The 18,875-nt window shown below is 40.0% G+C and overlaps 1 protein-coding gene across 10 annotated transcripts in view; it reads left to right on the top strand.

Annotated features, from left to right (window-relative positions):
- Positions 1-15,610, top strand: part of adgrb3 (adhesion G protein-coupled receptor B3) — a 114,550-nt gene extending 98,940 nt beyond the window's left edge. For 6 of the 10 annotated variants that reach the window (XM_044213671.1, XM_044213669.1, XM_044213675.1 and 3 more), the window contains 12 exons: positions 3,621-3,771; positions 5,626-5,695; positions 6,090-6,156; positions 7,519-7,622; positions 7,953-8,051; positions 8,381-8,552; positions 8,842-8,937; positions 9,788-9,827; positions 11,400-12,079; positions 12,240-12,275; positions 13,158-13,262; positions 14,577-15,610. In XM_044213671.1, coding sequence (XP_044069606.1) covers positions 3,621-3,771; positions 5,626-5,695; positions 6,090-6,156; positions 7,519-7,622; positions 7,953-8,051; positions 8,381-8,552; positions 8,842-8,937; positions 9,788-9,827; positions 11,400-12,079; positions 12,240-12,275; positions 13,158-13,262; positions 14,577-14,765 — 1,809 coding nt within the window. In that variant the 3' untranslated portion in view covers positions 14,766-15,610. The remainder of the gene's footprint in view (positions 1-3,620; positions 3,772-5,625; positions 5,696-6,089; positions 6,157-7,518; positions 7,623-7,952; positions 8,052-8,380; positions 8,553-8,841; positions 8,938-9,787; positions 9,828-11,399; positions 12,080-12,239; positions 12,276-13,157; positions 13,263-14,576) is intronic. The other 4 variants (XM_044213672.1, XM_044213673.1, XM_044213674.1 and 1 more) reach the window with 3 other exon arrangements.
- The last annotated feature ends 3,265 nt before the right edge of the window (positions 15,611-18,875 follow it).

The raw sequence follows: 18,875 nt of genomic DNA, 5'->3' as shown, positions 1-18,875 counted from the left end.
TATGAGCTCACTCCAGGCTGGTGTGAGGTCCATCCATAGTACAGGAAATAGAAGTAGCCATTCTCTGACTGTAGTGGCAAAGTCGATGCATTTTGGTCAGTGGTTCTCTGTGGTTCAACAACACTTTGCCACCGCCACCACCACCACTTTGTTGTTTGGAGTTTTTAATGTCCTCCACCCAAGCACCTACTGTATAAAGCACTGGGGCACTTGTTGCTTGATTCAAACGGAGGGTGCTTCAATCAAAATAACAACCAGCCTCCTCCTCCCACACTGATTCAGAATGGTTGGGAAGATAAAAGTAATGTTATAAGATCTGGCTCAGATTCTTCTACTACATTTAAAATAATGTTGTAGATCTTTGCAGATACCATAGATACAGCGCAATTAATGTGCTTCTCCCCAGCAAGCTAGTTTCTACATCTCTTTAGGTGCTTATTGCATTAATAGTGAAAAAAATGTATTAAAAGTTACACTATTAGCTGGACTGGAAGTTTACTGTAATGTTATATAACCAATGAATGAATCTTTAAATTATGTAAATAACTAAATAATGAAGAGATTGGCAAATAAAAAATGCCTGGAGCTCCGAGGAAAATAATTTAATCCCCAAGTCAACATTAGTTTAATCCAATTATGAAGAGGGTGTTCTCAGCCTCACTATAAGCAAAACTGAAATCCCTTTTTTATATTTCACTTCAAAAATATGTCACTGCTCCTTTTCTTCATTCCAGTGGCCTGTCATTGCATTATAAAGCAAAGTGTGTTAATATTTGAGAGAGCATCGAGGCCCGGCCCAGACCTTTTAGTCAGAGTTTAGTCAGGCCACTGTAATAAATTCTTCCAACTTCCTGTCCTGACCTTAAACTGCCATTATTGAACTGACTTGAAGCACACCCCATCAGCCCCTACCCTTACCTTCATGTCTATCAGCTCTGCAATGTTTTATGTGGTCCCTTTCCTCAGTTTCCATGGATACTGACACAGTGCGCTCAACATCTCCCGGCATTTGCCTTTCTAAAGGGCAGTGTGAACCCTAGGTTTCAACCCTGTTTTTGTATGACTGCCTATGTCCAACCGGTGCTATCGTAATGTCCTCATAATGTACTTTTCTCACTTTTCAAATGCACAGTTTTTATTTTCGAGGACTAATGAGGCTGGATGGTATAGGCACCCAAGTGAACTGTGAAACATAACAGTTGCATATGACCTGTTTCCAGGAAACAAGGCAGGCTCTATTTTCAGCACCTTGGACAGCACAGCATCAGCAACACTAGATTTAGCTTTGGATGTAAGCCTACAGGCAGTATAGCTACTGTATATGACAGACCCACTCTCCATCACTTACAAACAGCATGTTTTCATATGAGAGTTCCCTCATTGATTTTATCCAGTAATAATCCCAGACAGCACATTGGTATGCTAACATACATTTCACCAAATTCATAAATCCATATGGAAAAGCAGAAACATTCCAGAAGTAGGCAGTATGTAGCTATTATATAGCACAGTAAGTGATATTTCTCATTCAAAGCTTATTAAACAAAGATTTATAGTACAGAATGTGTGTGTGATTTCTACAAAAGCAGCTGTACGTACCTGTAATTACCACTTGGGCAGGTGGCAGTGTGTCATGAGTTGCTTTGATACTTTTATCTCTGCAAAATTAGCAGCTCTAAAGTGTCCTAAGTTAAAATGAGTCTTTCACTAAAGCAGAACTGTTTTTCTGTTACCTACGGGGCATTTGTACTGTCTAAACATTGAACACTATTCTTATAAGAATGTAAATAAAAACATGTGCCCACATTTCCATTTAGAATCTACTGATAAAATACAAAATGTCAAAGTTGATTCACGGTACACCATAAAGATTTTGTCAGATACATTTTAGGAGGCTGGAATTTTTAGCCCTTAAGTATCAGAAAATGTGCTTGTTCTCTTAAAAGAGCTTACTGCTGATCTTGTTAATGTTCTAACAGTTGGAATCTGACTCATATTATAGTTTGCTAACGTAACTCTCACCATTTATGTTGCCACAATAACATATTTTCCCAGCAAATCTTTTCTTCTTTCTTTTTTTTGGGGGAGGGGACATTTTTTGCCTTTTATTTGATAGTGACAGGTCAAGAGGTAGACAGGAAACGGAAGAAACGGGGATATAGGGGGGTATGACATGCAGCAAAGGTGACTGAAATCAAACCGATGACTGTTGCGACCATGCGGCCATGTGGCGTGCGACGTAACCATTCGGCTACCAAGGTTTGGCCAGTGGTGAAATTAGTACAAGTTGAACTGACGTTGCAGAATCCACGCTGACGTGTTAGAGAAAGTGAAGATGTTTAGTTTAACGTGCTCTAAATCTGACATTGCTGCTTGTGTATCAAGTTGTTGCCACTTTGCATCCTGTGTCCTATCAATGTAAGCAGGGTGATTCTATTTTATAGGCTACTCATTTTACACTGATGTTCTTTGAAGCTGGCCATTAAAAACCACAAACCTACCAATTACATGCGAGTAATCCAAGACGCTGGAAATAAGGCATTATAATATTGCACCTGAATGCATTCTACATGAATTTTGATCATTTTTTTCTACCGGATTCCACATTTACATAATTAATATCCCTCGTGGGTGTAGGTAAACAGAATTTCCCACTTCTCATGCATGAGGTAATGCAGGATTACTGTCTCATATGAACCCCATGAACACTACAGGCGATGGATGGATTTAGTGTGGTTTTCTCAGTGGGGATGTAAACTGTATGGGAGATCTCACAGTATGGTGTGGCCGCCCTGGGACGAGATGATACACTTCAATCTTTCCCTCTTTGTGCACCATCGCTCAGATTACCACAGCTTCACACTGCAAACAATCTGAACTGAAAAAAAAAAGAAGAAGCTTAATCTCTTCTCACTCACAAATGTCAGCGTGCAATGAAGAGATTCCTAAGTATACTTCTTTATTTCTAATCCTCTTCTAAACAATCCCATTTGGAGATGCCTCTCCGTGGAACAAAGATGGGCAAGCTAATGAAGCTGAAAAGTGCTGCTACATTGTCGAGCCTGAATGCAATCTGCTGTCTCCGACGCATGCATTCTGTATCATTTAAGCGGTGTTGTGGTTTGTTCCCCTCCTCTCTGTGTAAAACAGTTGACCTTGGCTCACATGCCTCCAGGTGGGATCCCCAGCATACTAATGAGGGTTAGTGCAGAGGAATGCTACGCCATGACTTTCTGGGTCAGCGACAGCTAGCCTGGCTCTGATCTTTACTACAATTGCCCCCTCTGTTACTGCTTTGTTTCATTCACTGCACATGATGGTACTTCAGTGGATGGTCTAGACAGGCAAGTGCTGTTGGTGCTGCAAGAATAGTTCTAGGAAATAAAGAAATATCAATATAATCGATGCGTATCTGCAGGGAGTCTCTTGCTTTACAGGAATCTGCACTTGTGGAATCTGATGGAGTCATTTGTTTTTGTTATGCAGAGCTATTGTGTTACATCTGCACCTCCATTTTTCTATTAGCTGTTTTAAAGGTAATGGTTCTATAGTAAGCTGCATTTCTGTACCCACAGTCAATGAATATATCTCTTTCTGACCCTTTCTTATTGTATCAATAGGGTGTCTGCATCATGACGACAGCCTTTCTGCACTTCTTCTTCCTGGCATCATTCTGCTGGGTCCTCACAGAGGCCTGGCAGTCCTACATGGCAGTGACGGGAAAGGTTCGGACCAGGCTCATCCGCAAGCGCTTTCTGTGTCTGGGCTGGGGTAAGCAAGCAGCATGTTTCCCCAAAACATCTTCATTATCTCATCATACCTCACAGCTGCCATTTTCTCTCAAGGTCTCTGGCCAAGGTGTCTCTCCGAGTAACTGTATGTCTGTTTCCGTCCGCTGTTCTCATCCTCTCTGTGGGGCAGCCAGATCTTCATCCTATCAGGCTCTTTGTTGTGATGCTTTTGTGCTCCAGTCAAGCTCTCTGAGGGCTGGGTAAATGGACTGGCCTTGAGCAGTGGGGGGAGACAGACTGGTGTGGCTCTCCCATAGCAGGCTGGAATGACCTTATGTCTGATAGAGAGAGTGTGAGCCATACATTTACACTGCAGCAGAATACGTTTTATCTAAGACCTTCAGAAAAAAAGAGTTCAGGAGAATTAACTGTTTCCAAAGGTAAAATGTATTAAATATATATATATACTCAAGCTGGGTTCAGTATGAGCTGTATTATGATGAATATGATTATACATATTCTGAAATTCTTTCCAAAGTATCACAAATGAATATATAGAGGTACAGGTAGCAATGGCAACCAATATAATGTATTTATTATCCATATTGCGACAGATTTTATCAGTCTGGGTCTCAGATAATTAGGTTTCTCCTGCCTCCCACGCTGTGTTCCCTGCACTTAAATATCACACCACAAAGGAAAAGAAAATAATGACAATTATACATATCTGTCAATAAACACAGGCACTCAAAATATCTGTCTCAAAATTTGAAAGATTAAAATGTTTTCTTCATTTGAGAAATGTCGGTCTGAATCCTCATCCAAAGGGTTCTTTCTTACAGACTACTAGAAATCTCTCCTTTAAAAAAAATCAATTTGATTATGAAAGAGCCCACACTCATTCTTCTTGTTACCTAGCAACAAACAAGGCTCGCTTAGTCATTGCAGTGCCACTGCTTGCTGCAAAAAAATGGACAAAGGCTGTAACAGACAGATTGATGATAAATAGCGTCTTGTTATATGACAATAAAAATGCAGTTCATAATATGAACGCTATATATATATATATATATATATATATATATATATATATATATATATTTTCAAGTCAATATATAATGACTTGAAAGTAAAATGACCAGCCTTCTACAGATTACCACCTGTATTTCAAACAGAAAACAAAAACATTTTCTAAACTGATTTCTAAAGCGACGTGCAGCACACGGTACCTGTTGTCTCTTAAGTCAGCCTGTTTGTAAAGTGCAGCGTCTCGACCAGGCTGTTGCCTGCGCGGTGATTCATGACGTGCTTGTGTACACTCGGCACTCTTTACCTCTTCAGCACTGCAGAGAGGCACAGGATGGCCACAGGGCCTTCGCCTCGTGCCTCCAGGAAGCTGATTACATCAATGGCACCTGCCTGTGCTGCTCCGAGAGGAAAAGCGTTAATATTCTGAGCACACAGTAGTAAGGACCGAATCCATTACACCAATCTATAATGAGGAGCCATACAGCAAAAACTGGAGGTCGGAGAAATTTCTTAGTGTATGTGTATGTTTCCGCGATGAAATTTCACTACATGGTTTTCTGGACTCGTTGCACTGCTGCCATTTTGTCAAAGCACAGTACAGTCTGTTCTCCTCTGCCACTTAATGGAATACTGCAGAGCATGTTGATTAAAATATTGAAATGCATATAGTGGATCATATACAGTACTCTCAGATGATTGTATAGTCTCATACTGTAGCTTCTAATGGAGTGAATCTGGCTGCACTTTGTTTAATGACTGAAAGGCATAGAGGTTCACTTTGTCTGCACTGAAGTGCCTTATGCTCTCAGTTCTGACAAGCAACCAGAACTGCTTGACTAACTATTGATTGTTTTCTCTTTTTAAGGATTACCAGCGTTAGTGGTTGCTGTTTCAATGGGATTCACCAAAACAAAGGGCTATGGGACACCCTTGTAGTAAGTTTTCCCTGTTTCATCTGTATTCATTATTCAGGACACACAGTAGGTTCATGGTAACACTTAAGAGTAATGATTGAGTGCTTCTGCAGTGGCTTACTTATCTTAAATAGCGCCATAAACAAAGTCCCCTGAACCCAATCAAATTTCAAAATAGCGCAGCAAGACCCTAATTTTGTGTGAGTTGTATCCCTGCTGGATACCACACGCATAAACACTGCTTAAAATCTCTTTAGCATTTTATTATCCTGTGAAACTTTGGAAATAGAGTCACAGCATATGGCACTTCTCCCCTGACAACTGAGGGAAATACAATTGTATGCTGGTGTGCGCCATTAACTTGGAAGTTAATGTCTTGGTGGGAATTAACAGTTTTTTCCTGCTTTCCCTGCAGCTGTTGGCTGTCTTTGGAGGGTGGGCTCCTGTATGCCTTTGTTGGACCTGCTGCTGCTGTTGTTCTGGTACGTTTCAGTCATCAGATGTCCAGTTTTAACTTTAAAATGCTCAGAATACAAGGGAAATGTAGATTTACAACAAAAACAAAATACTAAACAGCCAATGCTTGAGGCATCAGAACAATGTGTTGGTGTTTATTCAGTATTGATCTTTCTGTACAGTATGTAATATCCTGTTCAAGCAACATTTCAGAAGAAATCCATCTTAATACACAAAACTTTGCATAGCTTATAAATAATTATAATCATAATAAATAACAAGACACACAAACAATAATGTGGTTTTAGCGATGGTACAGCATCAATGTGGTACGACTGCGCTGTGTTGAAACTCGACAAAATATTGCTATGAAAGTGCCTAACAGGAGGAACACATTGGTTTCAGAGTCAAAGTAATGAGCGTCCCATCAGTCCATGTGCTCAAGTAATTCCCTTTCATTTACCATAAGAGCACATGTAGCTCTGAGGTTATAAAGTATTTATGCATTAGATTTGTTCAAAATCTAATATACTGGGGTATTTTAATCATCTTGTATTTACACTGTTGTATAGAGAAAATCACACAAAGAATGTGATTATGCAAATCACTAAGTCTGTGTCAGAGGGACAGAGGACATTGGATACTGAGTAATATTCTTCATTGTCAAACCTCTGTTCTGTGGTGGGATTTGAAATAAAGTGATTTTATTTTTAAGACTAAACTAAACGTCTTGGTTTGACTTGAAGTCTCGCTGTGCTGTGGTTTTCATTTGTGATGAACCTCAGAGGAACACAAGCTAATCTCTGCAATAATGGCAGGAACAACCCTCTGCAGTGAGAGTGAAGACCATACTGCTGTTATCACTGTATTGATACTCTGTAACATCATAATAAAATGTCTCACACTAACAAAGCTTGTTTAATAAAAACTTCCCCAAATGTATTTTTATAAATACTTAATGAGCTCTTTATCTCAGCTAGAGGGATTTGAAAGAGATTGTAGTTGGATGTTTTAAAGATTTTTCTACCCAGCTTCACGCTGCTAATAATAGGAGAAGGTGCCTTTGAGAAGACAAGTGTTTCTTGTCAAGTAGATCTTTTCTTAAGGCTGTTGAGCTGGGCTGAGTATCCAGGGCATGCCTCATCCATTGGCTGAAATGTCACAGAGATGAGCAAACAATAGAAGCTAGAGGTCAAAGCTCAGTGCAGACGGAAAATCGAGAAAAAAAAAAATGCCTGCAGGATAATGACATAAAATCATTGGCTACCTATGTACTGTAGAATGTCAAGCTGGAAAATTAAGCAATATATTTAACATCGGTTTTGAAATAATCTTGTTGCAGTTGATTTATTGAAAAGCTATTATCCCTGTCACCTTCCTATTGACAGGTCAACATGGTGATCGGTATCTTGGTGTTTAATAAACTAGTGTCCAGAGACGGCATACTGGACAAGAAGCTGAAGCATCGAGCAGGGTATGACAGCACATCCTTGTTAGTACCTCTGTTTTTCTTCTAAACATTTTTATTCTTAGCTTCATGCAAAAATATAAATATGTTTTAATTTTTTTAATACATATGGAGATTTAGATCTCCTTTTCTTGCTGTTGAAAGGAAATTATAGGCATAAACATAAAGAGGTCAGATCTCTCTAGGGAGCGACATGGCTTCGTATTTCTTTGGCAGAATCAGTCCAAGATGAAAATCATTAAAACGCCCACACACTGGCTGCTTCTGCTGTTGCTAAAATGACAGGGGAGAAGTTAAAGTCGGGGTAGTGGCTGATAGCATTGTTTGTCATGCTGTTGTCTCTATGTCCCACAGACAGATGAGTGAGCCGCATACAGGATTAACTCTCAAGTGTGCCAAATGTGGTGTTGTATCAACAACTGCTTTATCAGCAACTACAGCTAGCAATGCAATGTAAGTGCCAGTCTGTGCCTCTGAATCAATAAGACAATGTTACAGGGAGTCTCTGCATGTACAGCGTGTCCACCTCTACAATATAGACCATCTTGCAGTCCACTGCAGCGTAAACTCATGTTCCAGTTACACCCACAGTACATCAGATCTACAGTATAGAATATCTTTTATTGTAAACATGCGATGTTACATGCTTATTTTACATTACTACTAGCATGCACATTAAAGCCCTGTTGATGGAGATGTTACTTTTCACTCCAGACCTTATCGTGTTATCTGCACGAATTTGCTTGCTTTTATTTCCTCGACACAATCTGTCCTTCTCTCAGGGCATCCCTGTGGAGTTCCTGTGTCGTCCTACCTCTGCTGGCTTTGACCTGGATGTCCGCGGTGCTCGCCATGACGGACAAGCGCTCCATACTCTTTCAGATCCTCTTTGCTGTCTTTGACTCACTGCAGGGTTTTGTCATTGTGATGGTGCACTGTGTCCTACGGAGAGAGGTAGAGGATGAGGATCATCTTTCTTTCACCCATGATCTTTGTTTAGTTGGATATACAAATAGTTTGTCTGTTTTTTTTATTTCAAATGTTGCAGGGAGTAGATTTGCTCAATCACAGATGAAATTAACTTGCTCCAGAGCATAATTTCACAAGTAAAATACTATATCTTTTTAGACTTGACAGAGGACAAGACCTAATAACAAAAGCTATAATGGCTTATTAAAAAAAAAAAAAGATTTGATATGCAGAATTGTGGACATGACGAAAAACTGATTCCCTGTGTCTTTAGGTCCAAGATGCTTTCAGATGTCGGCTCAGAAACTGCCAAGACCCAATCAGTGGTGATGCAACAGGAACCTTCCCTAATGGGCATGCTCAGATAATGGTAGGCACAGTTACCACGTTATCTGTAACCATTAGATCCTCTATAATTTAAGCAGACCCAATGTCCCCAGGTTATTTATAATACACATGCAAACCCCTTTGTTCTCCACTGACCTTAATTTAACTTGTGCTCTTCATGCCGTCTTTATTCCCCTATTCTTTATTATTTAGTTTAATATGGCCCCTAAAACATGAGGCATTGTTTCCCATAGGTTCATAATTTTCCACACAACGCTTTTGCAAAGCTGCAATTACATGCAGGGTGGACACTTGGCCCTCAGATAAGATGGCATTAGTTCCCTTTGGTTTTCTTAGGCCCTAAGCACAATCCTTTATTTCTGTTTTATTGAACTTACTGTCCATGTTTGCCATGCATCCATCTCATTTCCTTTCACAGGGTAATAGAGGACTGTTCCCTGCCTGACCTTTCAAATGGGACACCAGCCTAATCATCTAGCACGACCCCGCCACTGGCACATCATAGCAATGATCTGCCATTAGTATTCTAATACCCCTCAGAGTGAAATAGTTTTCATGATAGCAGAATGGTGTCAGGGCCCCCTGGTTCAATACAGTCATTAGCAGCGAGCACAAAATACTTCCCAGCTGCTGCAGTTGTATTTTTTTCCCATAGATGTTTTATTGATGTATTGTTGGGATGAAGCAGAGAACAAAAAGACCACTTTGCATTTTCTAAAGCATTGGGAAATTAAAAAATATATATTATTGATCCTAATCTTGCAGCTGGCTTTTACAGATGAGGATGCTTCTGGTTTTGTATATAAACAGTATACCGTATAGAATACTTTATTTTTAGCAATACTGATCATTTGACTGTCCTGTTCCTACAGACGGACTTTGAGAAAGATGTGGACATCGCCTGCCGATCAGGTAAAGAACAGATGGTCTCTTATTAACAAGATTCTCCTTGCCTTGCATGTAAAAAAACCCCAAAGAGGTTAGACAGTAAAAAATAGCTGAGGTTATATAACAACCAACAATCCCCACAGGAGTTTTTTCACAGTTACCAAAACACTGACTTTAATCTGAGAACAAAACAGTATATAGAGAGATGTTGGATATTCTCTTTATTTTTCAGCTTTACTGCAATAAATGACTGCAATAAATGGGAATAACAGCAGTTTTTCCCATCTTCTGGCAGTCGCACTTCGTAATTATGCTTTTCATTAACATGTCGATGCTGTCATGGAATAGGTGCGTAGGTGCTTTGTGTCTCATTTTGGGAGGATTTTCTCCTCAACTCATACTAGTGGGACAGTAATATTCCTTCCTGATTCCTGCATCTAGTTCTTTTGTACTTTTGAGCCACAGTAATTGTTGCTAGACAAGTGTATGATATAAAACTATCGTGAATAAATGCTCCTGAGAGATTGTGCAATTTATCCTGCATGTAACTAGTGGTGGCAACTCACACAAGCCCGGAGCCTCGTCTTTCCCCAATTCCTTCCAAACCAATGAGGAACACATCCTAAATGGATCTGCAGGGAATAACCAAGCTGGCCATTATTCAGAGCTCTCAGAAACACAGCTTGTTAAGAGACGAAAAGGGCTGTCTGGCTCTTCTGACCTGCGTTACTTCATGCTGTGCAGTCTTGTAAAGCTAAAGTGGACATACCCGATACAAAAAGGCAGAGCAGACAGGTGTCATTTATAAATCATGACCAGATTCAGACCGAAGGAGAACTGCAGTCAGAGAGAAATGCACTTTACAGATTACTCTCTGGGCTCACAGAGTTGTTGGTTGTTTACAAACAGGGATTATTGTCAGCATCAGAAGTAATATTCTGCAGTGTCACCCTACAGTATATAAATGTAAACTCTAATTAGAGGACTTCTTCAGTATGATTACCAAACTCAGACTGTTTCCCCCATGTCCACACTGAGCATTAAATTAGACTCAAACAAAAAGGCGAGTATTAGATCTTGTTTGTTGTCCTTGTAATCTCCTTGCAGGCCTTTTGTGAACAGACAACATAATTTCTGCTGGTCATGACGCAAAGATTAAAATGCTCTGTGGGGAGGACAGGGTGTTCTTATAACCAGAAGGTATTTCTGAATAGATACATAGCTGCTGTTTCTGAGAATATTTGGTGCATTACAAGGTCATCACCAATCACTAAATTAGGATTACGATGCTACATACTGAATGGCAGGGAGGATTTCAGGGAGAAAATGAAACCATAATACCGTATTTGCTTTTACATCCTCTAGAGATACCTGTATCTGCTGTTGTGTCCCTTTGCATTTAGGTGTAATGTCACATTTAATGTATACTCAGTTATTTGTTTTCCCTCTGCAGCACAAAATCCTTTGAGAATTGGTTCATATTGATTTGAATTCTCTTGTTCTTTTGGTCATATGCTGGATAATCTCAGACAAACTGTGACACTACTTTCATTACTGACAAATTCCAACTAATCCTTGTATCACTCTGCCCTGCAGCACTCCACAAAGACATGGGCTCTTGTCGCGCCGCCACCATAACAGGCACCCTTTCCCGCATTTCCCTCAATGATGAGGAGGATGAGAAGGCCCCTGAGGGCCTCAACTACTCTACGTTGCCTGGCAACATCATCTCCAAAGTGATTATCCAGCAGCCTTCAGCTCTGCACATGCCGATGGGAGTTGGTGAGCTGAAAGAGCAGTGCATGGTTGACAGCAACGCTGACATGCGCCGCACTGTTTACCTGTGCACCGATGATGCCATGCGCCAGAGCGACCATGACATGGTTGGCCATGACATGGAGGGCCACTCGGTGCAGGGCCAGATGATGGAGACAGACTACATAGTCATGCCTCGTGCCTCTGCAGCAGCGGTGTCAGGGTCGTGTAACGCGTCCACCCTTCAGAGAGAGGACACCAAGATGAACATCACTATGGATACGCTGCCACACGAGAGGCTGATGCATTACAAGATGAGCCCTGACTTCAATATCAGCCCGTCAGGCATGGACCACATGAATGTGAACCTGGAGCAGCAGTATCCTAGCGCTCCAGAGCAGATGCAAAACCTGCCCTTTGAACCTCGCACGGCTGTTAAAAACTTCCTCGCTGAGATGGAGGAATCTGCGGGCCTTTCTAGGAGTGAGACAGGGTCTACAATATCTATGAGCTCCTTAGAGGTACATATGCTCATGTGGATGAAGCACAGAGGATGCAGAGCGGCAATAAACACTTTACCCCACACCTTAAAATATACTATTAATATATATATTATTAATGTACATATATTCTTAAACTGATGACTTAATAACTTAATGCCTTCATGTTTTATTTTCACAGAGACGAAAGTCACGATATTCTGATTTGGACTTCGAGGTACGTAAAAAAAAAATTCTTTCCCTAGTACATGCATCTAGCTTTTTTATGCAGAGAAAAGACATTTTTTGCAGTTGTGTTTGTCATTTGATTTACTAGTACTTGTGCCTCTTAAGCTTAGTGGATTAACACAGCCTTGACACAACAAGATTTATTGACATGCTGTGTAGTTAAGTTAAAAGCAAGGCTGTCAACTGACAAACAGGGCAACAGTTCTCATCTACATTTTGTCCTTCTCCATCACCTACATCCATTAGCTATAAGTTGATTTTCAAAATGTATGCTTTTAAAGTCATTTGCACATTTCACATCTGATTTTACCACTGGTTTCAACAATGATTATATTGGCTTGCAAACACATATTCAAACCCCCTTTGGCAGGTTTTAGCATTTCCTTTGCATTGTTAAATCAGGCTTTACTGCATATATATTGTATACACTTTCAAAGTAAAGGAAACATGAGGTTTCTGGCAGCTATTTTGGCATGAGGTGCATTTTGTTTTAGCTTAGATGCACACTTACCCTTAAAATGGAAGATTTGTGCCAAGGTTTGATTATAAGGATTTCCCTTACACCAACAAAACTCTAAATGAGGCAATTTGTCACTGAAGAATTATGTTTAATCCAGATACTCCAGCCATTGCAAATTAAAGTAGTTCTTATTGTGTAGTGTGTTATCACCCTAACTTTAATTATCTTGGTTTTTCCTTTATTTTGGAAGTCACTTGTATATATGCAGAGACAAGTAGATTTGTTTCAAACCTGGCCTATAAGTAAACTACCATGACACTAACAAATTGATCAGAGTTGGATGGGGTGGAGAAGAAGATGCATTTCCATTATTGGCTGTCAATACCAAAGAAAAAACCCTTGCCATTGCAGAAAGTCATGCACACCAGGAAAAGACACATGGAGCTGTTCCAGGAACTGAATCAGAAATTTCAAACCCTGGACCGATTTCGAGACATACCAAATATGGGCAGCATGGTGAGTAACAGGAAACCAGGGGGGTGGCGGTCAGCCAATTAAAGAGAGCAACATCCAAATACCCTAATTAGGTATCCGGTGCAGGACACATAATGTGTGATTGTGCAAATGAACGGTTATGTAGCTAAAGTATTCATGTGGAAATGAACCTTCCTATACATAGTGGGCCTGCCAGCAGCTGGCGGGGGGCGAAACAAGGGGCTGCCCCTTTTAAAAGCACTGAAGCATTTTCTCCACAAGGCCAGTCTCAGGGAAGAAAGACCTTTGGTAATCTTGTCGCAATAGAGTGCATCCATTCCAATGCAAGGCCATGAATGCACTTTTATTTACATGCACATTTATCTATTTAGCAACCCCATCATTTTTCCATTAATGCATGGCAGATTATTTAATCTATCAACATCTATACACATATTACCTTAAGTTCGCCGTTCTCTTACTGCAACTGTGTGTGGGGAAACTTCTCTTCTTTGTCACATTGGATCTAGAAGTCAGGTGATTTAGGAGAATACTTCATGACCTTGAAGCAAATCAAAAGTCCCACCATCTGTCTCTACACCTGGCTGGAGCTGTAGACAATGTGGATGTCAGGCTTTATGCATCTCTCTCAGACAAGCAGCGATGTTTTCTGTGTTGAATGCAACAAATAGAAATTGGGCTGGTGACCAACCACAGCCAGACTATTAGACAATGTCAGCTATGCAGCAGCCTTTTGGCTCCATGTAATCCTTTTTCACTCACATTTCAATCACCCCTACAGCACAATGTAATTTGAGGCCTGTTGCTTAGTTACCAGTGCAAGTTCTTTTGTATAAAAAATGATAACTACAGTATATTCTCACTCCCTCTTTTTCTTTTTTTCCCCAAATGAATCTACTGCAGAGCTGGCTGCAGACATTAGTATCCATTTTATATTCCCTGACTGGGAGCAGCTTCTCTCCCTTATTTGCAATAGTGTCTTTGGGACTGTCAATGAGAGCACAATCAGATGAATGGCTCACACATGAAGCCCATATAGTGCACCAGTTTCTGAGCTTGTGGGAAAACACAATTCTGCTATGACTCCATGATAATAGTGAAAGCATGGTCACATTTAATACACTACCATTATCTTTTGTTATTTGATGCTTTCCACAGCATTAATCCATTATTTTCAATTAGCAATGGATAGGAATTAATATAATGCCCTTTTGAATGAACCGACTTCACTGGAAAAGTCTTTTTTTGTAAAAACAATATAAAATAAAAAAATAACAGTTTAGCTGCAGAGGATGTCATGCCACTAATATCACACCCCACTGACCATGTTCACAGGACAAGGCAATGCCAAACAAGAACCCATGGGAGAGCTACAATCCAGCCTGTGAGTACCAGAATTACGCCACTATGAATGTATTAGAATCTGACACCAAGGACTCACTGGAGATGACGCCTGCAGAGTGGGAAAAGTGTGTCAACTTACCCTTAGACGTCCAGGAGGGAGACTTCCAAACAGAGGTCTAGAGGGTGAAGAAGGAGAAAATGCAAACTAGGAAAGGAGGAGAAAAGGATGTATTTTGCACTGAATAAAGCAACAGACTTTTCTAACAGCCTTGGCATACATATCTGGAAAATATGAGTGTGACAGGGACATTATGTGCCAATACAATATATGGACTGAGGAGAGAGAAAAAAGAAAAAAGGGAAAAAAACATCAGTGTTACTTTTTGTATTCTCACTAGTGTACTTAGTGTGGGGCAGCCTGGTGTACAATATTTACCATCATGTGTTTCAAATTATCTGTTGAGGAATTGGCTAAAAAAGATAATCTCTCTAGATGACACCTCACAAAGCAAATGACATGCCATGTCGTCCCAGCTTCATTGGGTCTAGTTTTGATTTCATAAAACTGGACCCGGGAGCACAATGTATATATTTATGCAGGTTTTTAAAAAGTTTATAACAGTCTGTTTGGCCATTACTACACTTTTTACTTTATAATATAAAACATGGGAGGCAAAGAGGATTTTTTCTGTCATATTAAAATGAATGTTTGTCAAGCTACATTCTTCATTGCTTTAAATGCAATAAAGATAATACTCACTTTTATATAAATAATATATTTCACAACTTTAATACTGCAGAATCTGCTTGAAGGATCCCAGCAAGCTCTCTCATCTGCAGCTCTGTATAAAATATTTAAAAACAAAATGTTGTATGGTGTAAATAAACTTTTGTCTACATATGTTTTACTTGTGCCAATTTATTTTAATGAGAACAAATGCCAACCTGATCAAAAGTTATAGCGAAAAATGTTAACATTTGAAAAGGAATGTAAATAAAAGAGGAAATATGTTCGTACTGCTTCAGAGGTTGTGTCAAGTTTATGTGGTTTGTTGGTTGTGGATTTCATTGCTTTGTAAAGAAAACATTTGTATGTATGAAATCAAATGATGGCCATGTGACTGGATATGAAAATTATATGAAATGGTATTAATGGTGAAATTTAGGATAATTGGACTTCTATTATGTACGATAATACATCATTGACAGCGTCCCATTTCTCTAAAATGCATAAAAATTGCTTGGACTTTTGTTAAACATCGAATCTTGTCTCCAGTTTGGTTTAGTACAGACTGGATTATCCAAACAAGTTTTCTCCAGTACCTCACATACTGTCCCCTCTGATGATTTTTAGTTCAGCTTAGTCATTCCCTTTATGATTTAAACCTGCCCTTTAACTGTAGTTGAAGGTTAGTAGTGTAAAGTTTCCTGACTCACCTCATAAATCCACTCCCATATCTGATTTCTGAATTTGGATAGGAAACATTCTCCTCCTAACTCCCAACTCCTAATAGGTTTCTGTGCCAGCAGAAGGTTCACCTGATAAGATCAGTTAAGATATTTCCTGGGCAGACAGGGCCAGACAGAGCACAAATGGGAGGAGGGTGTGAGGGCTCAGGGAAAATCCTGTTTGTCCTGTCTGGTGGTCTGCGGTATGGCTGACACTTCGGCAATGAGAGCATCAGTAAGAGTCCCCCCTCTGGGGAGCAGTGGTCCACCCAGCAGGAGATGAGGAAGAGACGGAGGAGGAGTTGTGACTTGGATCTGCACCATCAGCGAAGACTGATGACAAGAGGAAAAAGGGGGAAGCTGACAATAAACACAGAATTACATTAATGAGGACTCTCAGTTGTGCTCTGGTGTCGTCACAACATAAATTAAGTTGATTACATGTAGAGCTCAGTCTAGACATTAATGTCTGAATTTAAGTGCATTTCAATTTAGACTACCATGCATAATTAGGTTAATTATATACAGTACTGCTGCCTGTGTGAGATTTTTCATTGATGTGCAAACGTCCAATACAGTGAAATGCTTTTAGAAACACTCTCATCCCACCACTGACTTTCATTTTTACTCAGAATTTTGCACCTGTATTTTAAAGCCTGAGGGGTTATGATAATATATAAAAAAATATATATATTTTGAATCTACACATTTTCAAAGAACCAGCAGGAACAGTGTCCCTGTGCTAAACATTAAAGAGACCTCAACCCACAACTAGAGTGCATTTTTAGCCAGTGTCAGAAGATGCTACAATATTTGTATTAACATCACAATTTAGAAACTACTTTTTTTAAATTAATACATTTGCTCTTTATGCCAATGAATTAATGTTGCTTTTTGTCTTGACTGTATTGTACACTTCCAGATGCAAACAAAGGTCATTTTAGGAAAGCACAAGACATAAGCTATCGACTTTGTCTTTTATCTACCAGTCGTGCAGCTGTTGAAACTTATTTTTTCCCCCAAAACTATAAGCATTTGCTCAATAAATGCATGGCTGACAGACTTTTTCTTCCACAGAATGGATATCATTTGGTGAAAGATGAAAACAGACAAGCTTCAGTGCCTCCAGAGATCTAATGGTATTCAGATGTAGACCTCTAAATGTGTATGGGATCAAAAATCTTCATTAGCTCTATTGGGTAAATTATGTCACTGTCAGATGTACGTAGTGTTATATGGAGAGCCATTTCATTCAAAACCCCACCCAAACTCTACACCACCTATCCAGTCATCCTGCGTCGCCACCCAGTGGACATCACACGCGACCCCGTCGACAGCGCAGCGACGGTATTTGGAGAAGTTAGTCTTTAGGCTTTTCTGCCAGAAAGGCTTTAGGAAGTCAGGTGAGATAGTATAGAGAGTCCATGATGGGAGCAGGCCGTGGTGGATGAATGGGTCAAATGCAGAACTTTCAACCAGGAGACCAAGGTTTGTGTCCTGTGTGAGGCAAATTTTGACTTATTATTTTTAGACTTAGTTGACTTATTATTTTCAGTTATTTATTTATTTTTTTTCAGTTTTCAGTCACAGATTGGTTAGGTTTAGGAAAAGACGTATCTATTTTAACCCAAACCATGATCTTTTCCTAAACCTAACCAAGTAGTTTTGTTGCTTAAACCTAACCAACCACGACCTGCTCCCATCATAGACTTTGTCGCTCTCTATACTATGTCACCTGATTTCCTAAAGCCTTTCTGGCAGAAAAGCCTGAAGACTAACTTCTCCAAATACCGCTGCTATCTAGTTGGGTGGTACGCGTTGTGGACTGGGTGGCACGCAATGTCCAATTGGGTCGTTCTGTGCTGTGGACTGGGTGGCGTGCAATGTCCAATCAAGTCACTCTGCACTGTTGACTGGGTCACAGCTCAGGATGACTGGATAATTGTCTGGTAATTGGATAGATGGTGTGCAGTTTGGGTGGTGGGTGTCTGTTAACTGGATAGGTGGTTTGGGTGGAGTTTTAATGAAATGGCTCTCCATAGTGTGACTTACCAGTATGACAAACTTTACCATGCAAATAAACTGAAAGGGCCTATTTTAAGTTGGTGTTCATCTAAAATGCTATTTGTGTTAGTTCTATCATTTTTTATTTCCCTTTGTGTCAAAAAATCCTCAAAGAAAGGGTTTAAAAGTACATGTGATCTAAATTCTACAGACTCCATGCAGCTCAGTTCATGATTTTTCCTTTTAACTATGTGGCAGTTTCCTCCAATAATACTACACAATGTAATGGGGTGAAACACACTTCCACCTTTATTTTGACAGCCAACAAATTCAAGCATCATTCAGTGTGTAAATAGTTCACATAATTCTTGCAGAAGCTTAGTCTCTCTGTAGCTCAGTTAATGAGAGTATTATGACTAAGATTGACTTGACTTTTAATAATTTAATATTTCACACTGGACTGTCATTTAATGAAAATCCCGCAGAATAGAGTATTTAGTCTGTTATGAGGTTGACAAAATGTCCTCTGTGTCTGAAAATGGAAAACAGTATCATTTAGTCGTTGGTAAATGGTGCTAGGACATGTTGACAAGCCTGCTGGACAAGTCTTCAATTGGGAGTGAGTGGCAGGTCCCACAGGCCCATAAGAAGAGACACGTTAACCTGCTTAGGGGCTGCAAACGCTGAATCAACATAATCACATTGATTCTGCATCACTTTCCTCCCTGGAGGTATGACTGAGGGGTAAGGCAAACTGTTCGTCTATAAAGGGCCTGTCAGAAGAGTTAAAGGCCCAGAGGGAAGGCTTGGGGCCACCCAAGAATCACAGAAACCATC

Source organism: Siniperca chuatsi, linkage group LG11, assembly GCF_020085105.1.
Source record: "Siniperca chuatsi isolate FFG_IHB_CAS linkage group LG11, ASM2008510v1, whole genome shotgun sequence".
In the NCBI taxonomy this organism is placed as follows: Eukaryota; Metazoa; Chordata; class Actinopteri; order Centrarchiformes; family Sinipercidae; genus Siniperca; species Siniperca chuatsi.
Note: the sequence above shows the minus strand (reverse complement) of the source record. Positions and strands in the feature narration are given on the sequence as shown.